The sequence below is a fragment of the Balaenoptera borealis genome (assembly GCF_965194805.1).
Source record: "Balaenoptera borealis genome assembly, chromosome: 6".
Taxonomy (NCBI): domain Eukaryota; kingdom Metazoa; phylum Chordata; class Mammalia; order Artiodactyla; family Balaenopteridae; genus Balaenoptera; species Balaenoptera borealis.
This window is the reverse complement of record NC_138863.1, coordinates 6,933,074-6,960,876: the sequence shown is the minus strand read 5'-3', so window position 1 is coordinate 6,960,876 and position 27,803 is coordinate 6,933,074. Positions and strand designations below refer to the sequence as shown.

General features: G+C 48.9%; 1 protein-coding gene across 1 annotated transcript in view; it reads left to right on the top strand.

The window, feature by feature from the left end:
* The window catches only part of INPP5D (inositol polyphosphate-5-phosphatase D), a 144,000-nt gene extending 119,083 nt beyond the window's left edge, over positions 1 to 24,917 (top strand). The window contains exons 25-27 of the mRNA XM_082395832.1: positions 491 to 757; positions 4,620 to 5,226; positions 6,567 to 24,917. Of these exons, the coding sequence (XP_082251958.1) occupies positions 491 to 757; positions 4,620 to 5,226; positions 6,567 to 6,569 (877 nt within the window). The 3' untranslated portion in view covers positions 6,570 to 24,917. The remainder of the gene's footprint in view (positions 1 to 490; positions 758 to 4,619; positions 5,227 to 6,566) is intronic.
* The last annotated feature ends 2,886 nt before the right edge of the window (positions 24,918 to 27,803 follow it).

Here is a 27,803-nt window from a genome sequence, read left to right as displayed (position 1 = left end):
TGTTGCTGGGACAGGTCAACCCATCGTACCGCAGGGCCTTTGCACTTACTGCTTCTCCCCTCCCTCCTTTCTCAGAGAGGCCCTCACTGGCCACCCTACGCCCAGGTGGTCCCAACCCTAGTCTATCTCTGCCCCTTTTGTTACTCTCAGTCAGACTTGAGTGGTGTATAAATATCTCGTCTCTCAGGCACGGACCTTGTTTTGTTTGTCTCCCCATCATACGTTGGTTCCACGAGAACAGAGACTGTGGCTGTCTCATTTACAACCATATTTCCTCCTGTTGTTCCTGGTGTTGCCAGGCACTCAGTAACTATTTTGTTGTATGAATAAATGAATGAATGGACGAATGAATGAATGAATCCACCACCCCAGAAGTGAAGGAGTTGAGGAGAGCCTGAGGAGGCCCGAGGGGGCATCAGAGCACACTGTCCTCAGGCTGGTGCTGACCTGGAGGAGCCCTGAGGTGTGACTTTGTGTGTCTCCCGCGCAGGGTCCCTCCATGTGGTGGCTCCAGCATCACTGAAATCATCAACCCCAACTACATGGGAGTGGGGGCCTTCGGGCACATGAAGCAGACCCTGTCCCCCGACCAGCAGCCCACCGCCTGGAGCTACGACCAGCCGCTCAAGGACCCCTCCCTGGGGCCTGGAAGGGGGGAGAGCCCTCCAACACCACCCTCCCAACCGCCCATATCACCCAAGAAGTTTTCATCATCGACGGCAACACGGGGCCCCTGCCTCAGGACGCAGGAGCCAAGGTGAGCGTCGTCTTCACCAAGGCCTCTCCCTTCCCTAGGTTTTCACCACCAGGAACGCTGGCCCTAGAATAGAAGCTGCGTGAGAGCAGGGACGTGCGTCCACTTTGGTCACGGACTCACCCCGGGGCCTAGAACACAGTAGGCTCTCGAGAAATGCTTGTAGAATCTCCGATTCTTAGCCTATTGGTGTAAACCGGAAAGGTTTTTTAAAAAGAGGATTTTAAAAATTTAAATATAGTGCCTGAGAAAAACACACTCCCGTAAAAACGACCTTCGTTGAAAAATACGTTTCTGTAAGTAGTGAACCCTCGTCAACCTCCCACTCCCTGGAGGGCCCTGCAGAACAGAGGTGGGAATTTCCACGTAGGAGTCCCTCCCCAGCTCCGAGTTCCCCTCTCTCTTCCTAACCACGAGGGCTCCTGTTCCGATGCGCAACGCTCCTGTCTCTCCTGTTGAGGCCAATTTGAAGAAACAGCAGCTGGGACCAGGAATTCCGAAGGGGAGGAGAAGAGCCAGCCTGCAGAGGGAGGGGGTTTGGCCATGAAACTTCGGGGAAAACCCAGCGGTTAGAGAGAGCTGACCTGCACCGAGAACTGGTCCAGGCATCACGTAGCTGGAGGCCCGGAGCCCGGAGCCGGGGAGGAGCCCGCAGAGCTGCCGCCTTAACCAAGCAAACCCACGCGTGCGCGCTTTGTGCAAACGCAGGATCGGGAGCCCCCCAAGTTTCTAGTAACCACAGGGTGACAGATGGAAATTAAAAGTGCAGACCTTAATTAACAATGATTGAAGATGCACAAAATGTCATCCGCATCAGCTTCCTTTGGGGGCTGCCTGTACTGTTTATAATGACTTCAGGGCGCGGCTCTGGGCCTGTCTTCCCCTCTCTGAGGTCCTGTGTTCCCCATGGCATTTTCTGTCGTGTATTAAGAGCCAGGGAACGGCATGTTGTCAAGCACTGTTCCCCTCATCTCCCGCCACTTCCAACCCTCCCGCGCCTGGCGTGGCTGGAGTTTCCTCTGGATTGAAGGGCCGTTTACAATTCTCTTTCTTAAGCTTTTTCTCTTAAAAAAAAAAAAAAAACACTGGACAGACAAATGGAAGGAGGAAGGGATGGAGGGAAGGAGGAGGCTGGGACAGGACAGGACCTGCCCCCGAGCTCAGACTTGTCTATCTCTGTACCTCTAGTTTTCACAATTTGTTGATAATATTGTGGACCCTGGTCTTTCCGTAAGAAACCTGGGGGAAGGAGAAGCAGCCTCAGTTTCCTCTCCTGGAAAAATGAGGACAAAAGCCGTGTATGGCGGGTCCTGCGGCACCTCTTTGGCAAAGGTCACCTCTTTGGCGACCCCAGGAAACAGAGCTGTAAACAACTACAAAGAACAAGGGGACTGTTTAAGTGAAATGTTTTAAGTTCCCAAAGTAAATGTCTCTTTGTGCCCTCCAAACTGGAACACAGCATATAGCTTGGAACAAGGTGGAGAGCCGTTCTCTCCGGTTTCACGGGCGACAGCTTCAGAATGGGGACATGTGTGTAGGCAAGGGGCCCAGGCTGGGCTCTAAGCTCACTTCTCAGCAAGGAGATGATTAGAGGCAAGAAGCTGGCAGCTCCCAGACCTGCCTGCCACCCTCTTTGCTGCTCTGGACCCCCCACTGGGCCTGAGAGAAGGCTGTGGAAGAGGGGGTATCACCAGTCCTCCTATCACTGCCCCATAAAAAAGTAAGGGACCAGCTGTCCCAGTTTGCCCAAGACTGTCTCCTTTTTTGCACTAAGAATCCCTCCTCCCAGGAAACCCCTGAATTCTGGGAAAACTGGGACGACTGGTCACCCTGGACTGAAGTCAGATGGTTAGAGAGAGGGCTCTTCTCAGACCCTGTTCGGCGCTTCACTCCTTTAGAAAACAGCCGTCTCCGGAATCTGAGGAGTGAAATCACTGTGGCACAGGAATCAACCCTGTGCCCTGGGGATGCGTTCACTCACGCCACAGCCATGGCTGCTATGGGAGCTGGTTTCTTTTCACCTTTGGTCAGGGAAATAAGACTTTTCAAAAGTGGACTACCCCAGCCTCCCCGCCCCCGCCAAGCCTTCCCCTCTCTGACAGTGACAGAAGCCCCCACCTCGAGGGAAGACTTGCCTTGCCCCATCTCCTGCTCTTTTCCCAGGGCAGCAAGCTTTGCAATCACCAAAATGCTTGCACCCGGGGTCCTCTTCCTGGCCCTGTCCCTAATTCTCTGAGGCGAGACCTCTCCTATCTCCTCATTGAGCGTGGGCTTCAGGTGGCAGGCCACGCATTTTTCTTTTCTCCTTCTTGCCTCTTCATCAGAAACTTCTGGTCAGTGCCATTTTCATCCTCCTGCCCCTTCCTCCCTGTGCTAACTCATAGCAAAGGTCTTTGAGGATCCAGAGGGGGTGCAGAGGATGGCCCAAGGGGGAGGGGCCGACTTCCAAAGTCTTTGTTCAAGACCCCAACATTTCTGGTTATATAACTGCTTCTAGGTGTTTCCAAAGAGTAATGAGCAAAAGACCAAGTCTACATGTCCCTGAGGCTAGCCTCCCCGACACCCCACATCATCTTGTCTCATTGGCACCTGTGCAAGGATGACATCTTGCCTCTGTCCCCTGCCCACGCCTCCTCCCCAAAGAGTCCATTAGCCGTGGCTGTTCGGCATCTTCGGAGCAGTGTTTCAGCACACGCTCCATCAGTACGAGGCGTCACGGCCTGAACAGTTCAGTGCTTTTTCCAAGGGACCCACATTTTCTTCTCAAGAGCTTCCTTATTTTGCAGAAAGCAGAACCCAGAACACTCCCCCTGGGAAATTATGCCGTTGGCCAGAAAGTAAAATGTGTTCCCATTCCTGGTTCTCATAATTTGCTCAGCAGGAAATCACCTCCAGCAAGAGCAGTAATAAATCAGGAAACAGACAAAGGAAGCTCTCACCTACTTTGGGGACAGCATGGAGCTCCTCTGTCCATAAGTCAAACAGGCCTATTTTCTTGCTACTGGCTTGTTTCCTGATGCATGTCTCCAGGTTGCTTCTGATTTTCAACATAAATGCTGTCCGTTTTTTCCTTCTCCCTCTGAGTGAGGACACGAAGGAAACCACACTCACCAGGAGCTCTCCAGGGAGAGGACTTTATGCAGAGGAAAGAATACTGTGCTAATAGGGAATGTCGGTCCCCTGAGCACAGATTTCGTCTGGTTCACAGCCGCCTCCTGCACCTGGGGCAGCGTCGCACGCTTGGGGGGCTCCTACACGTCTGTTAAATGGAGCTCCTTGACCTGGGACCCTCGATGAGCACAAGAAGCCTTGCAGGTGGCCTGGTCGCCTGCAAGGCTTCTGTTCCCCTGAGGGTCAGAGGAGAATTTGCTGAAGACATAGAGGAGAGGCTGCGGGATTCTTGGGGGAAGCCAGGAAGGGAGGTCTGTGAGCAGCAGTGATGGGGGCGCTGGCTGTGGAGGGCAGGTTGCTCCGACGAGGATGAAGCAGGTGGTTTTGGATCGGGGTGCCATGTAAGCCCCCCTCATCCCTTCAGTGAAGTCCCCCTTGCTCACCGATGCTCTGGTGTGCACAGTTTCTATGGTGGAAAATGTCCAAGGCAAGAGCTGAGGTTACCTATGAGATCATCAACATAGGAGTAACAGTTCCTTCTCCTGCCTTTTAAAAAAAAGTTTTCTTTTTAATCACGGTGGAATTCACATAACATAAAATTAAGCACAGCATGTTTCAAGGGAACGACTCACAATGCTGTGCCACCACCACGGCCATCTAGTTTCTTTATCACCCCCAGAGAAACCCCGCATGCATTAAGCAGTCATTCCCCACGTGTGTTTCTTCCCTGCGCATCCTCTTTCCCACGCTCCAGGCCCGGCGACGTGGGGAAGAGCGCGGGGGAACCTTTGCCTCCGGAGGACCCGCAGCTGACCAAGCCCGAGATGTTTGAGAACCCGCTGTACGGGTCTGTGAGTGCTTTCCCTAAGCCGGCTCCCAGGAAGGAGCAGGAATCCCCCAAGATGCTGAGGAAGGAGCCCCCGCCCTGCCCGGACCCGGGAATCTTGTCGCCCAGCATCCTGCTCTCCAAAGCCCAGGAGGCCGAGGGCGGCAAGGGGACGGGCAAGCCCGCGCCCGCGCCCGCGCCCTTCCTCAGCCCCACGCCCCGGCTCCGCTCTTTCACCTGCTCGTCCTCCACCGCCGAGGGCCGCCCGCCGGGTGGGGACAAGGGAAGCCAAGGGAAGCCCAAGGCCCCCGCCGGCTCGCAGGTCCCGGTGCCGGCCAAGAGGCCCATCAAGCCTTCCAGGTCAGAACTCAGCCAGCAGCCCCCGGCGCAGCGGCCACCCCTCCCGGTCAAGAGCCCGGCCGTCCTGCACCTGCAGCACTCCAGGGGCCGTGACTACCGCGACAACGCCGAGCTCCCCCACCTCGCCAAGCACCGGCCCGAGGACGCGCCGCCGCCCGGCCGGGCCGCCATGCAGGTGCGCTCGGGGCGCAGCGCGCCGGGGAGCGGGTGCGCAGGCGCGGGCGTGTGATACAGGTGCACGTGGGTGTGCGAGCACGTGAGTGATACCACCACCGTGGCCAGGAGTGCGCTCAGGTGCCCACGCGCGGGTAGTGCATGCGTGTGCACGTGTGTGATACAGCCCACCATGCCTAGGAGTGTGCTCGGGTGCACGTGGGCGCTCATCCATGTGCGTGAGTGTGCGTGTGCATGTGCGTGATACAATGACCCGGCCCAGAAGTGGGTTCCGAGAAACGGTGTTCTGGGAACTGAGAATGAGAAAGGAGGTAGAGACAGAATTTGAACCTAGCCTGTACCCAAAGTCCCTGCTCCTACATTGAAAGGTTAAAGGAGGGCCTGGGGGGAAACTCTGAGTCCTCTATGTCAGGCCCATAGGAATAAGGCTTCATAGATACAAGAGAGCCCAGATCATTTATATTACGTTATCATCATTAGTATTAGTACTTAAAATTTTTCCAGTATTTTAGGGACTTCAGACTCAATGTCCCCTTCCTTCCTATAGAATAAGATTTCTTTTTGAGCAAAACTAATAGTGGTTAAGAACAGATTCTGGAGCCACACTGTCTTGGGTTTGAATCCCAGCTGTGCCACTTTCTGGCTCTGTGCCTTGAGCCTCAGTTTACTCATCTGTAAAAAAGGGGGCAATCGGGCTTCCCTGGTGGCGCAGTGGTTGAGAGTCTGCCTGCCAATGCAGGGGATACGGGTTCGAGCCCTGGTCTGGGAAGATCCCACATGCCGCGGAGCGGCTGGGCCCGTGAGCCACAATTACTGAGCCTGCGCGTCTGGAGCCTGTGCTCCACAACAAGAGAGGCCGCGACAGTGAGAGGCCCGCGCACTGCGATGAGGAGTGGCCCCCACTTGCCGCAACTAGAGAAAGCCCTCGCACAGAAACGAAGACCCAACACAGCCAAAAATAAATAAATAAATAAATAAATAAATAAAATTAAAAAAAAAAAAAAAAAGGGGGGGCAATCAGTGGAACCTGCCTCACAGGTTTATAGGGAGGATTAAATTTTATTATATATCATTACTATATGTTACAACTTATATGGAAAAGGTATGTATCATCCATTGCATATTATTTCATATGTATTATATATTACTCCGTATGCATATAATATATATGCACGTATATTAGAATGCGTGTAAGTACTTAGAACAGCGTGCTGGCCCCCTTCAGCACTAGGTTAGCACTAAGCCTGCTCTAGCCCAGGGCATGCAAGGACATGGGGACCTTTAGTTAAATCTGGCCTGGCGAGAATGCAGAGCTGACAGTCTTCTGTTTTTGTCCCACAGTGAAGCCCCTGGTGAGCTGCCAGCGAGATGGGAGCCCAAAGGAGCAGCACGAAGCTGCTGGGACCCTCTCCCAGGACCCCTGTTCGCTCCTCCTACCCAGCTTCCTACTCAGGGCTTCGTCTTTTTCAGGAGAGGGTCTAGCTTCTGTGTGGTCAGCAAGGTGCACTGGCTGTGAAACTTGACACCCAGCACTGAAGTTGGAAGGAAAAACCCGCCTGATGGGCACCAAACAACCCGCACACCTGGGCCCCCAGCTTGATCTTGGTACTTGGGACCCAAGAGCCTTGTTCCGGCTGCCATTTTGAAGAAAGGAACTAAAGCGCTGATTTGTGCGTAGAGATATAAATAATAATAATAATAATAATATTAATAATAATAATGGCTACATGTAGGGAGCACTCAGCACCTGCCAGGTACCGTGCTAAGTGCTTTATGAACATTATGAGTTGAGTCTTTAGCCAACTAAAACCACATTCCCAGACCCCTCGGTTCAAAACAGTATGTCCTGAGTGGTTTGGACAAAGCATTAAAAATTAAGGCTAGTGCCCTCCTGTCGTGAGACAGCGCTTGGCCTTTAGGGAGCTCTGAGGAACGAGTGGTTAATTTGGGGTACAGTGAACCTGGCCTTGTCTAGCTTCAGTGATGCAAACTGCTTTAGCTAAAGCTGCCGTGGTCCGGCAGAGCCGGTGTGGAGAACAGGGATCTCTGGGTCATCCGAGTTCTTTAGTCGGAAGAAGAAGAAAGAATATCAGCTCCTACTCTGCGGTGAAGAGATCTGGCTTCAGCCTGGACTGGCGATGCCCAGGCTCGTGCCAGGTCCCCCATGCCCTCCTGCAGGTGGGCAGGCACCGCCAGGCCATGGAATGAGCCACACCCCGAGCCTTATCTCATCGTGCTAATAGAAGAGTCTGTGCTGTTTGTTAGTTGCTGCAGAAAGCCAGCTTTCCTACCTAGCTGCCAGCGAGGGCTGGCCTCTTGGTTCCCGGCTCTCAAAGCAGTGCAGCCTTTTCTTTCCGAACTCTGTGGCTTTTGGCCCTGCTTCCTTGGTTACTAGGAGAATGGATTGGTGATGTTTGTTCTTGTGTTGCTTTTTGACATAATGAAATTAATGTAGGAAACCAAATCCAGAAGTGTGTGTGAGTTCAGGAGGATGGGTACGCACCCCACATCCCCACGTGCGTCAGTCTGCGTGACCAATAAATTGTGCCTTTCTCACCTCCCACCTGCGTGGCATTTTTTCCTGACATTCAGCCACAGACATGCTGCTAGGCTGTGAGGGCTGCAGAACGGCAGCCCAGGGAGGGGAGGATATCGAGTTTCACGGTAGAGATGGGCCAGCGTTGTCCTGAACGGAGGGGACACGGTAGAACGAGTTTGAAGTTGGCGTGGACCAGGAACAGCGGGAGACATCACACATCTTCGTGGGACTCCCGGCACACCTTGCAGCCACCAGACTTCCATCGCAGCGTCCCGTTGCCACCACTGCCTGCTCTCCTGCAGCCAGAGTTCCTCCTGGCTTTTGTACGTGTTCATTGCTGAGCTCCAGAGACAGTAGACACATGTACACGATCGCCAGCTTGTGGGCCTCCAGACCCCCACGTTCACGGGCAGCTTGCACTGCGTATGGGTCAGGGAGCAGCACCCAGCCCAGAGGGCCAGTGTGGGTGCTGCCTGGCCCTCCTTCCAGGCTGCCTTGGTCTGGGCTGCTGTCCCCGCCACCTCAGGCTACTCGGCCTCTGCTCCTGTTCACAGGTACCAGGCCTGGACTCCGGGCAGAGCCTGAGACAGTGGTGTTCTTGGCAGCCACGGAGCAAACCATTCACTGCCCTTCAATGACAGCACGTGGAGACCGCCAGGGGCAGGGCTGAACTCCCAGCGCAACCAAGGCTCCTCATCCGCTCAGGTGGGATACCCTCACCCTGAAGGCTCACTTCCTGGTCCCTACATAGAACTTGACCCGAGTCCCCAGGCACCCACCTTCTGACCCCCTAGGCCAAGGGCCAAGGCGGAGGGGCAGCTGGAGATTACCCAGACATCCTTTAGGCCAGCCCTTCCTACACCTGCCACCCCACAGCTGAGGACCGGGCCACGGATGGCCATGGCACGTGGGGAATCCACCGCTGCCAAGGGGTGCTGGCGTGCTATGAGGGGCCTGCAACTCCCACCCCTACCTGGAATGGGCATCCAGGCCCTCCTCACCATTTCTGAGGGGTCCCAGGAGAAGCGAGTCCAGGAGCAGCAGTGCCCTGAGTTCTGGCGGCCTGAGCAGGTACAGTGCCCCCCTCGCCTCTCCCCCAGGCTCCAACGCCGGCTGTGTCAGCACCAAGCAGGCCTTGACTGTAAGGAGATGGACAACGGGGCCCACTGTGATACCTGGAACTGGAAACTGGAAATTGTGAAATTTAAGACTTCTTCAGCCTTGTCCTTTCAACTGCTCAGCCCTGCACCCACTCTTCGAGGTCCCTGACCACGTTTCTCCCCGGGCTCTGGTCCGCCACCATCTCTTGGGGCCAGATTTTTCCGCCATGTCTGCTTTGCTCCCAATCCTGGGCCTCCCAAACACCCAATTCCCCTTCCAACAGCAGGATGAGAGGGGAACCCAGAAATCCCCACCTCTTTATCACCTAAGTAAGTTACCTCTATTTTGTTTCCGCCTTTCTTCACCAAGCTCCCTAACCAAGGAGTTGGATTAATAAGATTTGCTCACAAAAGTGTCCCCTACCCCGACAGTGAATTCCGTGTTCCCTGAGGTTACAGAAGCTGCTGAAGTCACTTTTTTTTTAAGAAGCAGATTTCTCCTTCTTTGCATGACATGAAAGCTGGTTGAAAACAGCGGGTTTTTTGGCAACAGAAAGGCGTTGTTGTCCTGACGGCCTTTCCCTAATAGCAGCCCGCATTCAGCGTCCGCACCGCCAGCGCAGCTGCTGCAGCTCCAAGCTGTCTGCCCAGGGACCAGGGGCAGGGGCAGCTGTGCCGCTCCTCCTTCCTGGGCTGTGATTCTTTTTCCATGCCATTTTTTCCACCCGACAGGAGGGAAATTAGTGAGTCATTCAGAAAAGCTCTCTCCCACAGCTACCTTCCCTACCCCAGCCTACAGGGTCTCTCTCTTCGCACGTCCTTAAAATAGTTTCTTTCTCTGGCAAACTAATTTCCATGGAGATCCAGCAATCTGAAGGCCTCGAAGCTTTCTGCAAGGCAGCAAGCCCAGCTCGAAGCCTTCACTCTAGCAGAAAGAAACCCTTTATCATGCAAATGTCTGGTCTCAGCCCCACAGACACCTCGCCACCCCACCCTACCCCCCACCCCACCAGGTTCCCTTTTGGGAAACCTGCACTGTGCAGGTAACAACGCCGGCAGGTAGAGTCCGGGCAGGGACAGTCGTCTTTGTGGTCTGCACTGGTCAGCTCTTCTCGCTCAGATCCCAGCACCCAACCGCTGGGCCGGACTGGGAGTGATTTTACACCAGTGTATACAGCTCGTGGTCTTCCCTCAACCCCATGCTGATGGCGTGTGCTGGGCTTTGGGATCAGCACATTTATCAAGGGGGACCATGGCGAGGAGGGCTGGTGTATCTTGGGCTGTGGCATCAGAAGGAATGGGGTTTAAATATCTTGTCTTTCATTTCCTAAAAATATGAGTTTGTACCAGGCACTTAGCTTTTCTGAGCCTCAGTATCCTCATCTACAGAATGGGGAGAAGGGAGCCTTCGGCATGGTGTGGTTGTACGGATTCGGTGGGCTCGGGTCTGTGCCTGGCCCGTCATAGGCGTTCATTGAACCTCAGTCCCCTCCCTCTTCCTGGGAGACAAGACTGTGTGGGAGGGCCCCGTGGGGATTCTCCACACAGAGCAGGAGGAAAAGGTCCTCCAGGCCGCAATGAGGGAGGCGGCTGAGCTGAGCCTTCATGGACGGCAGGGATGTCCTACCTAGATGGAGGTCAGTAAAGGCCTCCCCCGTGTGGGCAAAGAAGGCCGGGAACCGAGGGGCAGGGCGAGCCTGGGCAAGCCTTGAAGACAAGAGACCTTGAGGCCAGATGGGCTAGTTGAGGCCAGGGAGACTAGTTGAGGCTAGGGGGCACTAGTTGAGACCAGATGGGCAAGTTGAGGCCAAGGGGACCAGTTGGGTCTCTTTAGCTACACAGACGGAGCTACTCCGAGAACCTGGACCTGGGGACATGTAGGGAGCCCCTGAGCTGGCACCCGGCCGTACTCCACAGCAGGGCTGGCCGGTGCTCCTGGCCACTGGGATGAGCTGGCAGTCGTCCCAGTCACCACACAGCAGCTCCGTGACCCACGCAGTCCTGGGCTGGTCTGACCCAGTGAGACTCGGCTCCGGCACATCTGCTTCTCCCTCCATCGGCTTCTTCCTACTTCCCTAACCAAGTAGATGACTCACAGCCCATGCTTTACCCTGCAGGGACGCTAGCAGACAGCGACATGCAGCTGTTCACGTGTTTAGGAAGGTCAAGAGTGGGGTGAGGCAAGTGAGGGACCCAGCGCAAGAGGTGAGAGGCACTCACTCTCAGTTGCCCACCTGGACTCGTTCCACCTGAAACTTAGCGTCCCAGGGCCTTGCTTGCCTCACCCCAGCCCTGGTCTACAGAGCAGGTGGAGGAGGGATCACCGGATGCCAGGAGGAGTGACAGGCAGCGACACACTGACCTGCAGCTCTGGCAGGGCCCCTGGGAAGGAGGGGGGTGGGCAGAGGGGCAGGCGGGAGAGGCCATCCTCTGCATTACGTGGAATTGGGTTTTAGTGCACGGGATGTAAATTGAATATTCATACCTAATTTTGAGCCTATCCCCAGAAACGGTTTGTCTCACTTCAGTTATTTTAAAAGAGCATTCAGTGTAGGTAGTAGTTGAGAGCACAGACTCTGGAACCGGACTGTCTAAATGTGCCAAAGTGTGCCAGTCTCTGTGCCAGGCCCTGAGGACCTGTGAGGAATAAGGAAATAGCCCCGGCTTCCAGAAGAGGCAAATGCACAGGCCAGAGGTTATATTGCCACGTGTGCGGACAAAGGGTGTGTGGACAAAAGACCATGCAATGATTTCCTCCAGGGGTTGCTGGGAGAACGTTTTATGATTTAGTGTTTAGAATGATCACCACCGTGGTGCTGAGGATCTTGGACTCTGGGGGACCCCCAGCCCCACTGCCGACCCACTGTACTTGCCGACCCAAGTACTAGGTACTTGTCTAAGTACTCAGCCTGCCATTGCCTCCTTTCTTCATGTGTACAAAGGAGAGAATAATAACATCAACCTTGTGGGGTCCTTGGGAGGAGAAGACCTACTAGTGATAAATAACCCTGGCTGCACGTCCACCCTCAGCAAATGCCAGTTGTAATCAACGTGCTCATCTGACAAAACCACATAATTCTTCATGTCTCCGTCTCAGCCTCGGATGCTACAAAGGTCACAGATGTAGAAGCTGCTATGAGCCACTCAGAACTCCGCCACTCCTGGCTTCTCAGGCCAGGTCCTGGCTCCAGATCTGACAAGCTGCATGGTGTTGGCCAGGTCACTTCTGAGAGTCACACCCAAGACACCTGGGTCAGGAGAACCCAAGCCCTGGGCCCGGCAGGAGTGGCCCAAGCCACCAAGCCTGGCCTCGGCCCCAGCGCCCAGTGCCACAGAGGCTGCAGCAACACCATCTCCTTGCTCTTTTCCCTGGTCCTCCTGTGTTTTTTTCCAGTTTGTCACCGGGAATCCGTCCTGTCCAACCGTGGATGGACTAGAACAGAGGAACAGCAGGCCTGGCACAAACAGGCCTCCATTTGCAGGTTAACTCCTGGAGGAGCTAACCCTTCTGGAGCTAAGAATGGAGAAAAGCGCCGCTCACCCCAGGGCCAGGCTCTCGGCCTTAGCGCTATTGACATTTGGGGCCGAATCGCTCTTTGTTATGGGCTGTCTGTGCATTGCAGGATGTTAGCAGCACCCCGGCCTCTGCCCGCTAGCTGCCAGTACGCCCCCCACACCAGACACTGCCAAATGCCCTCGGGGGAGGGGAAGGGGCAAGTCACCCCCGGAGGTGAATAACTGCCATGCCACGCTTCCCCTGAGACTGTTTTTTTTGCGAGATAAGAACACTAACAACAACCACCAAAAGCAGGAAACTAGGAGAAAGGACGCGCCCCCAACAAAATTATAGATGCATCACCAGGCCAGTTGGTCCCTTCCATTTCAAGGGACAAAGATGTGGAGGTCACCTCAGGGGATGGGGTCTGTCACCAGGATGCATGGGAGGGGAGGAAGTTGCACAGCCCTGCATCAGCCCTTTGGAACTTTGGAAGTTCCAAAGCCATTTGGAATAGGAACAACAGCCCCTGAGCGGACAGGGTACAGAAGACCCTTGTGAGCCCAGCGTCAGCCCTGGGCTCCCCTCCCTGATTGATGGACCAGATTCTGCTGCTTTTTGCCTGTCCTTGGTCCACAGTCCTGGCCCTCACTTGGTATACCTGACGTTCAAAACTTTCAGGGAGGCCAATTCAGGGTCAGCTAATCTCCATTAGCTGCCTTATGAGTTTGGGTACCCCAGAAATAGACTCTGAGGCAAAGCTTCAAGTGCAAGGGAAGTATTTGGGAGTAACTCCCAGAAGCACTAGAGAGGGAGTAGGGAATTGAGACTGGGAAGGGAAGGAAGCCAGCAAAGGATACTCTCAGAGCGGGTAGGCACTGTGGCCAAATGGGGCTTAATCTGCGGCTGCCAGTGTGGAACACAAGCCTGTGTTATCCCATCCAAAGAGGAGAGAGCTGGGTGCCTACACACCCTCTCTCATGAGCCACAGTTAAGGGCTGCCTCTGGGGGGTGTTAATTCCTCAGCCGATAATACAGCCTATGCAGCAAAGGCAATTCCGATGATCAGAGAGCGCTCTCAGGCCTGAAGAGCCACACACAGGCATGACGTGGTTGGGGTCCCAATGTGTCTCTTCTGCCACCTGATAGGATCAGTGCTACCGGACAGAGTTCTAGGACCATGCCAGCCCACTGGCCTCTCCTGCTTCTCTTCTGTGCTGAGATTCATGAGTGCTCAGGAAAACATCTCTGAAGAGATATTTAGTGTAAGTATGTCCCAAATAGTACGAGAGACTGAATATACACACAGATAATGGTCAGACTATGTATAAAAATAGATCTCTGACCCACAACCTGCAGCAACCTGCCCAGGAAACCAAGCCCTTATCTACAGTAACTGGCCCAGGAAGGCAGCCTGCTGTAAGCCAGACTTGGGGGAAGTGAGACAGCTGTCTCTGCTGACAGTCCAGGAAGCCAAACAGCAACTCCTGGCCCCAAACAGCCAGAATTTGATTAATAACAGACAGCTTCCCAAATGTTTGTCCCCGTTTCCAACTTAAGACCAACCAGAGAAAGCCAAATATGGAGCCCTAAACCAGCCACGTAGCACACCTCCCTTGTAGTTGGCCACCTCCAGCTTCCCCAGGCCCAGTGTCCCCCATCAGTCCCCACACCCGAAGCCCTCCCTTTTTCCACCAGAAAGCTTTCCCACTCCTCTGCCTGCCTGTGAGTTGCTGCCAAAGCACAGGTGCTGGTGGCTGACCCCCTTGCCGTAGCCAGCTCTGAATAGACAGCCTTTACTTTTCTCATTTGATTGGTCTTTATTTCTACAATAAGTATGTCTCAAATAATTTACGCTAAAAATTTATGGGGTTTTATCTGATATTGAAATTTAACTGGGCGTCCTGAATTTTATCTGGAAATGCTAACGCTGCTTCATCTACATGAGGATCCAAGTCAAGGCTCCATCCCCTCGAGTTGGACTACTGTGTTTCCACAGCTGGAAGGAGGCGCTTCAAATCTATAAGGTACGCGTCCGTAGCAAGCAAAGAGCAGAGACAGTAAATACCACCAACTGCAGACTGGCTTCCCATCAAAAAGAACCAAGTGGAAGCTAAGGGAGTATTTGCTTTAGGGTTGAACTTTTAAACATAAATGGAAACTTAGAGAAGTAAATATTCCCTGTCAAAGATGCATTTAATTCATAAGTTGTCTAACATTAATTACCTATTGGCTGCATGACTTTGGACAAGCTACTTTACATCTCAGGGGAGAGAGGTTTTGCAATCTGAGTTCAGCCACATGAACTACCTCTTTTAAAAAAAACAGTCAACACTCTTCAGGGGAACATAACAGAATTCTGAGGATCTGCAATTTATCATTCACAGTATCCAGGATACAATACCATTCACCATGTCCAGGATATAATCCAAAATTGCTTTATATATAAAAAGAATCTGCAAGACATGATCCATCTTAGAGACAAGATAAGAAACAGAGATCAACCCCATTCCAGATATTGGAATTAGCAGATAAAACTTTACAGCAGTTATTATAATTACACCCAAGGACATAAAGGAAAATACTCCTGAAATAAATTAAGAGATAGAAAAATCTCAGCAGAGAAATAGACATTTAAAAAAGTCTACACAGAATTCTAGATGAGTAAAAAATATCCTTCAAGAATGAACATGAAATAAAGACATTTGCACATAAATAAAACTGAGAGAATTTGTTGCTATCAGATCTACTACCAAAAAAATGCTAAAGGAATTTTTTAGGCTAATGGGATATGATAATAGGTAGAAACTCAGTTCTTTAGGAAAGAATGAAAAGCATTGGAAATGTTAAATATATGGATAAATATAAAAGACTCTTTTTTCTCTTAATTTCTTTAAAATATACTGTGTAAAACAATAATTATAACGTTATTGTAGGGTTTATAAAATATATAGATGAAATACTTATGAAAATTGTAGCTTAAAGGTAGAGGAGGGTGGGAAATGGAGCTATATGATTGCCAGGTTTAAACATTTCACATGAAGTGGTACAATATTAACTCCAAATAGACCATGAAGTGTTGAAGATATATGTTTTAATCTCTAGAACAACCACCAAAGAAGGGGATTCTAAGCGAGCTATGTGTCTTCCAGTGGCCTCCAATTCTGCCTCCATATTTCTTCCATATTTCTGGTTTTTGACCCTTTTCTGTCCCTTGCTGGTCCCTACCCCAGTTCATTCACTCGGCAAAACACCACACGTGAGTGAAAGCCCATGTGTAAGACGGACTCCACTGAAATTTGGGGGCAATGTTTTGTTGCCACATCACAGACTATCACAGCCAACAATTTACAAGTAACTATTAGACATCTTTGTTCTTAAAATTCTTCAGTCACCTGGCCACCAGAAATTTCTCTCTGAGCTACTCTCTCTGGGATGCCCCCGCCCCCTGCACTGGCCCTCCCTCTGCTCAGAACTCTCCACAACCTTCTTATTTTGTCCTATGGAACCACATGGTTCTCCGTTGCATTCAAAGCCCGTCCTTGCCATGATTTGGGGGTCATTACTTCACAATAGCCATGACCTTCCAAGGTGCAAGAAGACAGTTTTCTCTTTGAAAAATTCCACTACTTTTAGACCCATGTTTTCCTCTTTTTTACATATAGATACACCACTGAGCTGTCTCCCAGCTCCCTTCTCTATTAAATAGAACAAACGAGCTCCAACCCAAACTTGAGTGGTCCACTCCAGGTTCTGAGCCAAAGAAACCCACCCTCGACAGCCATTGTTACTGAAGTAACTTCCCCGGGGCCCCATGCCCCACCCCACCTGGCTTATTTGCTCTGCCAGAATATAAATTTATTAAGCACATCCCACATGCTAGGCACACAGTGCTTGTCATAATATTGTCATAATATTACATATATAACTCTCCCTAAGAAGGGTTTTTCGGCAGGCTGCTAAGAGTATAAAAAATCTTCTCTCCATATCATCTTCTTGTTACTGATGGACACTGGGCCACCTTAAGGCCAGTTTGAGAAACCTTAGTCTGACCGTCCCAGTCATCCATTGCCACATAATGAACCACTCCAAAACTTGATGGCTTAAAACAACGACGACACTTATTTGGCTCATAAATCTGCAATTCGGTCGGGGCTTGTCGGGGACAGCAGAAAGCTGCTTTAAAATCCTCAATGCCATTCTCCCCTACTCTCTCCACTTCCTGGTCCTCTCCTCTCTCCCCCTCGCCCTCTTTCCCCTCTCGACCACCCACCTCTACACCCATCCTTCCTCACTCCCCTCTCTCTGTCCTAGTTCATGCAATCCCTTTTTTATCAAGTTAAATTTAGACTCTCACGTTTTTCCTTTCCCCATGGTCCATTTCTATCTTTCCTCAATGGAACCAACAAAATTTTTCCTCGTTAGGAAGGTGGAAGAGGGTGGGTCATCACTCTTTAATATTTTTCATATATATATATATTTGAAAATAAACCGAATAATTTTAATTCAGTAATTATATTTGCAAATTAACCCAGTATTTTGGGTAGACTAGACATCTTTGTATGTGCATAAACCATGATTGTAAATAGATGAACCTGAACGTATAGGATATGGCACACTCAAGGGAGACATTAATGAAGAGATTATAGGGGTGCAGGCATCAAAGAGAACTAGCAAAGGATGTTGAGGCACCCAGGGATTAGCAACAGCAGAAAGCCATCACTACCCATAGATCTGAAGCGGTGTGGTGTTACCCAAGGCAGTGAGAGCTTGAGCCGGAAGAGGGGTCCCTGTCAGAACCTATAGTCACAAAAAACAAAACGAACAAACAACAATAAAAAAACCCACCAATGACAACAAAGAAGGGCATGGGTTAAAAACACCTTGACTTCCCTCTTCTCCTGCCTTTTTATTTCCTGCTGGTTCTTCCCATTGGCCAAACCCAACCAGAGGCCAGAGGGCAAGGGAGCTCAGGTGGTGATACTGTCACAGGGGTCAGCCTCCAGACATGGAACACACTGAGAAGGGCAGAGAATGGATGGGGAGGAGGGTGGGCAAAGGGAGAAAAACCAGCACAACTTGTTACAAAAATGAGGAAGATCATGGTAACTCTTTCAAACTATGCATACATCAGGAGTAAAAGAAGCTGGGGGGAGGCACATGTCCAAACAATTAAGAAAAATAGACATTGACAGCAATTGGCATGACAGTCATTCTTAATTACATGAGCTAACAAAGTGGGATTCCTGGCATGACTTACTACAAAGGAATTTATATTTGGCTTGGAAAGCAGAATGGTTCTTATAACAGATTTTTCTAATTATGTTTTGCTTATGCTAATACGAAGATTTGATTCCTCAAGTAAATACCACCTGATCACAAAGCAAGATGGCTCAAAAGTACACTGAACTCCAGGTGAAAGCCAGGCTGGGATTTGGCAATTTGCTGCAGATGATGCTAAAGTAAATGGAAGTTGTTGCTTTGGTTTCATGGGGGCTGCTCTCTCCAACTGGTCTGTCAAAGCACCAGAGGCAGCTACTGTATCTCATGCTTTTTCTGGATGCCTCAAAAATAATGGTACTCAAAGTTCACTAGGCATGAGAGTCACCTAAGGAACTTGTGAGAGTGCAGATCCCGAGGCCCACCAGAAGGAAGGATTCCCTTGGTCTAGATGGTGTCTAAGAATCTGAATTTCAACATTCATTCCAGACCATTCTGATGCTGGTGGTCAGGGCATCACATTTAGGGAAACGCTGTTCCAAAGGCTGAACATATGATTCATAGGCCAAGGAGACAAAGAGGTGTAATAGACAAAGTGGGTGTCATAGACAAAGTGGGTGTCATAGACAAAGTGGGTATAACAGACAAAGTGGGTATAATAGACAAAGTGGGTGTAATAGACAAAGCGGGTGTCATAATAGACAAAGTGGGTATAGTAAACAAAGTGGGTATAATAGACAAAGTGGGTGTCATAGACAAAGTGGGTGTAATAGATGATAAAGTGGGTGTAATAAATGATAAAGTGGGTGTAATAGATGATAAAGTAGGTGTCATAGATAAAGTGGGTGTAATAGATAAAATGGGTGTAATAGACAAAGTGGGTGTCATAGACAAAGTGGGTGTAATAGACAAAGTGGGTGTAATAGATGATAAAGTGGGTATAATAAATGATAAAGTGGGTGTAATAGATGATAAAGTGGTTGTCATAAAGCGGGTGTCATAGATAAAGTGGGTGTCATAGATAAAGTGGGTGTCATAGACAAAGTGGGTGTAATAGATGTTAAAGTGGGTGTAATAGATGTTAAAGTGGGTGTCATAGACAAAGAGGGTGTCATAGACAAAGTGGGTGTTATAGACAAAGTGGGTGTCATAGATGATAAAGTGGGTGTAATAGATGATAAAGTGGGTGTCATAAAGTGGGTGTCATAGATAAAGTGGGTGTCATAGACAAAGTGGGTACCATAGACTAAGTGGGTGTCATAGATAAAGTGGGTGTAATAGATGATAAAGTGGGTGTCATAGATAAAGTGGGTGTAATAGATGATAAAGTGGGTGTCATAGACAAAGTGGGTGTAATAGATGATAAAGTGGGTGTAATAAATGATAAACTGGGTGTAATAGATGATAAAGTAGGTGTCATAGATAAAGTGGGTGTAATAGATAAAATGGGTGTAATAGACAAAGTGGGTGTCATAGACAAAGTGGGTGTAATAGACAAAGTGGGTGTAATAGATGATAAAGTGGGTATAATAAATGATAAAGTGGGTGTAATAGATGATAAAGTGGTTGTCATAAAGTGGGTGTCATAGATAAAGTGGGTGTCATAGACAAAGTGGGTGTAATAGATGTTAAAGTGGGTGTAATAGACAAAGCGGGTGTCATAGACAAAGTGGGTGTCATAGACAAAGCAGGTGTCATAGATGATAAAGTGGGTGTAATAGATAAAGTGGGTGGCATAGACAAAGTGGGTGGCATAGATAAAGTGGGTGTAATAGATGATAAAGTAGGTATAATAGATAAAGTCAGGAGATGATTTGGGTCCAGAGCTGGGTTCAAATCCTAACTTCGCCCTTGATTAGTTGAGGCCAGTTACCTTCTCTGACTGTCATTTTCAAAAAGAGTAAAACATGTACCTGAGAGTACACTTGAAGGTAATAAATGAAAAGTGAAAATCATGATTAATACCCGGTGACACTCACCATTTGTACCCAGAAGCTCCTTGAGTGAGGTTTTCTCAAGATGACAGGGCTCTGGGGGTCCTACCGCAAAAGACCCATGAGGACGGCCCCTCTGAGGCCCAGGACTGTGTCCTCGTGCCCGCTGAGCACCATCCTGCGATACGGTAGTTCATACATTTCATAGATTTTTAGGCTTGCTCTTTCCTTGTTTCCACTCAGGAAGTTATTATTCATCCTGCAGCATACGGATAACAGGTTTTTTTACCCATTCTCTCTCGTCGTTGGCATTACACCATTCAACAATTATGGTGTTAACAAAAAATATTAAAACTAGCCGTCTTAATTTTTTGGTTCTGGTTCATAGGATAGCAAAATGAAAAGGAAAATCTTTCACACAGTCCCAGTGGTGCAGAAACATTTAGAAATGATTCTAAATATAGATTCCCAGCTGACAGAGGGGTTGTTTTATGTCATTCTGTAATTTCGTTTTCACAGCGTGTTCTGTGTGCTGGGATGAAGATTTTTAATGAAGTCAGAATGCTAAATTTAAGTGAACCTTTGCTCTCCGTTCATTGCAAATGCATTTTGTTACCATTTAATTGGCTGCGCATCTTGGCATCAGACCCCAGGCAGCAAAACAGAAATCAGACCTCCTAATGCAAGTCTTGATGAGGCCCAGATTCTAACTATCACTGTGGGTCTTTCCTAATCTTTCACTTAATAGACTTTCAGTGAATACATGTAAAAAGAGTTTCCATTTTTCCTATTAAATCATCCTAATTAGACATGAATATGTGATAATATGACTTGAGGAATACTTTACATAATGTAATTACCAATATTAGATGACATATAATAAGCTCCAAATTTTGTGGTCAATGAATAGCCTACAAATACTGCTTATTATCGGGAATAAATTTAAAACGCAAGCTGTTCCAAGCAAGCCATACAAAACATTTACTTATAACTCAGGTCCAAAATCTACAGTAACCTGTTAGTGACTATAAAATCTGATGTAGCTCTACTGGACCTTCAAACTTAGGTGTGCATAAGAATCACCTGAGAGGCTGTTTAAAAATACAGGTTCTGGGGCCACCCACAGAGAAGTTGATTCAGTAGCTCTGAGGGTGGGGGAGAGGTGAAACGTGCATTTTAAACATCTCCCCAGGTGATGCTGGTGTAGCTAGTTGGGAGCTAACTAGTCCATTTTTCCTGGAGGCCCTCCTCTCTCCTTTGTTCCTACCCATGGGCCACTCCCAACCCAGGTATCCTTTTCAACACTGGCCTGGAAGCAGGTGTGTATCTATGATCAAGGAATGTTCTTCCAGCTCTCCAACTCTTGGCTCAACCACATGACAATCTAATCACTAACAAGGTAAATTCACACAGATCCAGCAGGTTACCTCCAGAGAACGCTCAGAGAGGTTCTGGGTGCCTTTGGGCCAAACAAAAATGCACAGTCATGTGCGTTCTTTTCTTGATCCTCGCTACTCTGTAGGGTGGGTCTTATGTGTACTTTACAGAGGAAGAAACTGAGGTTCAGAGAGGTCAGGGCACTTGGCAAAGCTCACACAAGAAAGGTGGAGAATTCCGAGCCTGTCTCAGGCTCCAGACCTGCGCTTACCTTGTCAAGAGCTCGGTTATGTTGCCAGGATACGTGGAGGTGGGTGAAGCATTTTACATAAAAAAATAAACTAATTACCTCTCGGAATTAATTTTCTGTACAAGAGGAGATTACTGTACATTCACAGAATAGCAGCTACACAGGAAATGATTAAAATTCTAAGAAACGTCTCTCTGTCTCTAGCTTCAGACCTTTTACAATGCTTCCACCTTATGGTTAGGTGTGAAAACAGAAAATTAAGTCCTGGTTTGTCTCCCGTTTTCAAACCCTCTATCAATGGCCCAAGGACATCCTGGCTTGGGTGGGGGCATTGCAGGAACTATTTCCCAACAGGATCAGAAAAGTGATCTTCATAAACGTAAGGCTGGAATTTTCAAAGCTAACTTTTGCAGTTTTGATGGTTTTGCAGTTTTGATGGTAGGCTCAGACTCCATAACAAAATACCATACCGTTCATTTTCTTGTGAGAGCCCACTTCCTGGTTCACAGACGGCTGTTTTCTCAGTCTTCACATGGCAAAGAGAGAAAGAGATTTCTCTCTCCCTTCCTTTTCTTATAAAACCTATTGGATTAGGGTCCCATGCTTATGACCTCATCGAAATTTATCTCCTAAAAGCTCTATGTCCAAATACAGTCACCTTGGATTTAGGGATTCAACATATGAATTTGGGGGGCATACAATTCTGTTCAGAGCAGGTGGATTCAGTAATTTTCTACAAAAGCAACTTTGGAGAGATGCAAAGAGGCAGTTTTTCCTATCTGAAGACAGTAAGTTCTGAGAAGGTACACTTCCAACCCTTCTGTGGAAAAATGGATGGTGTATCAGGAAGTCAACACGTGTGGTTACCAGGCCTTAGGCCGGAACCCTGAAAGATGCCGTGGCTGCTGAATCCGGTTCCATGGTGTCCGAGGCAGAATTGTATGCAAACGTGTTTGAATGTGTACATTTCTCAGGGAGGTATGCTCTAGCCACAGTGGCTTCCCTGCTGGTTTTTGCCAAGCTATGGCCTTAGGGCTGTCTTAGGCTGGGTTCCCTAGAAGCGGAGCCTGAGACTGGGATTCTTGTGCCAGCAATTTATTGACAAAATGCTCTCAATCCAGACATCAGGATAGGCATTGAGGAAAGGAGGATAGGTCAGGGGAAGAAGTTAGGCAGAATTGTAGTTTTTGGAGAAGTCTGTCCTCAGTCTGTCCCATGGGGCACTCCGGAAGATATGTTGCATCACAGAGAGTGTCCTGTTCAAAGGCAAGGGCACTGGGCACCCATGCCCCCTCCTATCAGTTAGTCATTGGCCACCTTCTAGGCATCTGTTGGAGGGGAGCTGGCTCTGGTCAGCCGAGGGCAGTCCTCCAGAGAAGGGGACAGTTGTGAGCCTTTTGCTGTCAACACCCACTTCAACACGGGCTGCGCTGACTGCTGCAGAGGACCGGGTGGGCTCCAAGTGCACCTGCTACAGAGCCTGCTCCAGCTGAGCCCTCTGCCGGGATGCTCTTCCCCCAGATCACCTTGTAGCAGACTCCCTCCCCTCTGTCAGGTCTTTGCTAAAACCTCACCTTCTCAGTGAGGTCCACACTGGCCACCCTGGCCACCTTACTGACGTGCAGACCGCACCTCCACCCCCTCACCAGCACCCTGACTCTGCTCCGCTCTTTCCTCTTGTCCACAGCTCTCATCGCCCTCAGACACACATAACTTACTTCTTTCATACGTTCAGTTTTCCTATGGTCCGTATCTCCCATTAGAATGGAAGCTCTTTAAGGGCAGAAATACTGGTCCAGCTTTAGCCCCGAGAATACCGCCTGGTATATGCAAGGCACTTAATCAATGCTTGTTGAGTTAATTATTTAAGTCACAAAGGGACCCAGACCAAAAGAAGAGAGGAGATCAAGACTCCAAAGAAAAGATGGTCTAAAAGCACAGTAGCCAATCCAGTAGGGTGCATCTTGGGTCCTACAGGAGGGGTACCACCACCTCCATCTTCGTGTCCAAATGAATGCAAAGTGGTCATTACAATGTGCTCTGTGTGGCTGCTCAAAGCCGTCTGCCCAATACGGTTGCTGTAGTGGAGGACTTACTAGGCTACTACTGGTACTTCTGAAATAACTTTGTCTTATTCTCCCTCAGAAGACCACCCTGATGATAATACCTTAGTTAGCAGAACTTTTCATCCAAAGGTATGGAAATGCTAAGATATGGAAACACTCAGATATGACAATGCTTCATAGATACAAAATGAGGAATTTTTACAACTTCCTTAGAAGATGCATGCTAATGTGCACACTCTCATTAGTTCAGTGACCAGGTCCACCACATCCTATCTGCCTTATAAAGAAGAGATCTTGGACAAATCGTGAAAAAAAATTTTTTTAATCATCTCTTCCTGACCTTCCCCCCAAAGAATTCACAGGAAATTGTTTATTCCTTGCCTGGACGAAATGGGCAAAAGATTTAGATAGAGATTACCCAAAAGGGAATGAATCATGAGTAAACAAATAGATGGGAAAAAGTTCAATTTTACCAAATTAAAGCAACAGTCAAATACGATTGTCATCTATCAAATAGCAAAGTTTTTTTTCATTTTTCACTTTTTTTTTTTCTATTGTACTACCAAAACTGGCAAAGAAATGGTTCTACACATGGATGGAAGTATAAAGTGGTAAAAGCCTATGGAAAGTTATATGGCCAGATGTATTTAAAGACTTTGCTCTCTTCATAACCTTTGACCTACGAGAGTCAGAACCCTGGTGGAACCCAATCCTACTAAAATAATCAAAAATTCAGGCGGGGAAGAGCCTTTTGAAACCAACCATAGGGGTTTATAGCAGGACTAAAATGCCAGGAAGAGGAAAGAAGAGAAGTAGATTCCTTGGGTAAGATGCTGATAGATTCCCTCAAAATTTCTCTTTGGTTTAACTTTCTATCACTTGGACACATTTTCTTTAACAAACCTGTCAGTAAAATGTACTTCTGATAACAAGTGTGTTTTCAGGTCCCTAAGACCTTTTATAAATCCCCACATAATTGTGTGATGAAAGGTCATTTACTCTGTCAAAAATATATTCTGTTAACTCAGGCTGAAATGTCACGTACGCATTTTCTACATTTAACTTGACTTTGCCCATGAGTTGGATAATAGCTCTGAACCCAGCATCAAAATATGCAAATCATCCCACCTCGGATGCAAATGTCAAATACGCAGAGACAGACTTCAGAAAACATTGTGTGTGTGTGTGTGTGTGTTTATGTGCAAGGACAACTTTTGTCACATTTACCCTGCGGCCCAACAAATAGATCACTGGTATTTAGTTTCATAGTTGTATTTGCTGCTTTCATGTGCTTCTGACTGTTGAATCATGTTTCCAATAGTTCCAAAACCTTCCCCTGTGCATGGCTCTTATTAACTTGGAGCCATGTTAATACATTTTATTTTCAAAATTCAGAAATTCAGAATTCAAAACAACATTGTAAAAAATTCTCTGTGGAAAGGGGCAGGGGTGCAATGAATTGAGAGATTGGCAGTGACATATATACACTATTTATACTATATATAAAATAGATAACTAATGAGAACCTACTGTATAGCTCAGGGAACTCTACTCAGTGCTCTGTGGTAACCTAAATGGGAAGGAAATCCAAAAAAGGGGGGATATATGTATACATATAGCTGATCCACTTTGCTGTACGGTAGAAACTAACACAATATTGTAAAGCAACTATACTCCAATTAAAATTAATTTTAAAAAAAAGAAAAAAAACATGAATCAATAGACAGGATGTGTTCGTTTTGTAGCCTCAGCAAAAAGGACTCCTATGTCTTATGGATATGATCACAAATTTCAAACGAATAAAGTGAAAATTAATGAGAAAAAAACAAAAAACAAAAAATTCCCTGGGAACTTCCCTGGTGGCACAGTGGTTAAGAATCTGCCTGCCAATGCAGGGGACACGGGTTCGAGCCCTGGTCTGGGAAGATCCCACATGCCGCAGAGCAACTAGGCCCGTGAGCCACAATTACTGAGCCCGCGTGCCTAGAGCCCGCGAGCCACAGCTACTGAAGCCCGCATGCTTACAGTCCACGCTCCACAACAAGAGAAGCCACCGCAATGAGAAGCCCGCACACCACAATGAAGAGTAGCCCCCACTCACTGCAACTAGAGAAAATCCACATGCAGCAACGAAGACCCAACGCAGCCATAAAAAATAAATAAATAAATAAATTTATTAAAAAAAAAAAATGGAGATCCGGGCATCACCCACCTTCTGACAGCCCAAAACACTGCGGCTCAGGAGGTGGCCCAAATATCCTCTGAAGAGCACCCCTAGGAGAAACAAGCTTGACCACTATGCCGTCATCATGTTTCCCTCACCACGGAGTCAGCCATGAAGAAAATAGAAGACAACAACGCACTGGTGTTCATTGTGGATGTCAAGGCCAACAAGCACCAAATTAAACAGGCTGTGAAGAAGCTCTATGACATCCACATGGCTAAGGTCAACACCCTGATCAAGCCTCATGGTTAGAAGAAGGTATATGTTCGACCGGCTCCTGACTATGATGCTTTGGATGTTGCCAACAAAATTAGGATCATCTAAACTGAGTCCAGGTGGTTAATTCTAAATATAAAAGTTTTCGCTATTAAAAAAAAAAAAAATAGCTTCAGCCCATAAAACAAGTGCTCACCCAAAACGGGATTTAAGGGTGTTTTGGGGGTTTTTTTCTTTATCATTTGGCCACGCAGTGCCGCATGTGGAATCTTAGTTCCCCGACCAGGGATCGAACCCGAGACCCCTGCAGTGGAAGCGTGGAGTCTCAACCACTGGACCGCCAGGGAAGTCCCAAGTTTTTGTTTTTTAAATTTTTAGCGGAAAAGCTGCTTAAAAGGTTGTTGGCAGTTCCCAGTTTCTGGAGGCAGAGCCTGTGCAGCAGAGGTGTTCCCTGATTACTCCATGAAAGTATTTACCCAGACTTCATTTACTTTGGAAAAATTAATAGAAATGGGCTATTCAGTTACCCAAAGGTGAAGCAAATTCCCGCCCATCGATTTTGGAGATGCTGAGAAATCACAGCAGATGGGAGTGCAGGATTGCTGGAGAGGAGCAGAGAAGATTCCATTCACCCCCACCCCACCACAGGAGACCTGCCTTCATGGCCCTCGTGTGAGAAGTCACCTGGGGTCTGGCAGAGAGGGCAGGTAGGCCCCCCACGTTACAGCATGAGGGGCTGTCACCTCCCCAGTCATGAGTCCGGGCCTGAGAAAGGACACAGCAAGGCCGTCTTCCCCCTGCTAGGAGCCCCCTTACTCCAGACCCAGGACCTGCAGCAGCGCTTGGTTCATTCCCTCAGATCCTGGCAAAGGCAGACAGGACCAGGAGGGAATTCCCTGCTTTGAGCCTCTGCCATAAATTTATGTTTAAGGGGTTTTCCGGCTGTCGAATTCTAAATTTCCACTGTAGTCAAGGCTCTCTGCTTACAAGGAAGAGAAACGAGCTACAGGTGGAGATGGAGCAATGGGCGAGGCCAGGGAGCGCTGACGACGTGCAGGCTCAGACACATGGCGGCGTGGGGAGTGGCGCTCCTCCCTGGCCCTGGTCTTCCCCAGACGTTTCCTCTGCCCACTTTCCTTGCTCCCCTCTCCTTCCTGGTCTCCCTGGCTTTGCCTTGGCTCCACGTAGCTGTTCCAACCCTGAAGTCCATCTCCCCATGCCTGGACCCCTGGAAGAGGAATCTGGCCCATCTTGGGTGTCCACAGCTGCTCCAAAGAGTGATGGGTCAGATAGGTCCAGTCCCGTGGTGGAAACATAGGCACCCAGACCCATGATGTTATTAGAGGGAAAGCAATTAGACTTGGGGGGGTCAGGACCCCCAAAATGTCTATAGCAGAGCTGGCAGCTCCTCCTTCTCCCATCCTCTCCTGGTACTTGGGTTTCATCACAACCTCTGGTTCCCTGACAAGCACATGCCAAGGCAGGATTAGATGTGACAGATTTACTGAGGGAGACACCTGGGAGGGGAGATGGAGGAATGGGGGTCTCTGGATGAGGGTAGGAGAGCTGTCAGACCACGTGCAGGCCAGACCCTGGGAAGGAGAGAGGGAGGAAGGGAGGTTGGGAAGGAAGGCCCTCAGCCTGCAGTGAGTTCTAGCAAAGTTTCAGCAGGGCTGATAGGGCGTCTGTCTTAATCAGCTCGGGCCTCTTTAACAAGATACCACAGACTGGGGGCTAAATAACAGATATTTATTCTTCACAGTCTGGGGGCCAGGAAGTCCAAGATCTATGTGCCAAAAGTTTCTATGTCTGGTGAGAGCCCTCTTCCTGGTTTGCAGACGGCCTGGCAGAGAGAGATCATCTCTCAGGTGTCTCTCCTTATGAGGGCACTAATCCCATTCACGGGGGCTCCACCCTCCTGACTTAATCACTCCCCAAAGGTCCCACCTCCTAATACCATCACATTGGGGGTTAGGGCTTCAATGCATGAATTTTGGGAGGACACAAGATTTAGTCCATAACAGTGTCCTTGAGGCAAAGTCAGAGGAGTCTCACATGTCTCAGGAGTGACCTTGTCTTAGTTCCCCTGCTGTGCTTGGTCCTTGGTTGAGGCTTCCATCAGAAATGTGGACATGGCTTTATTGCAGCAGTGGATT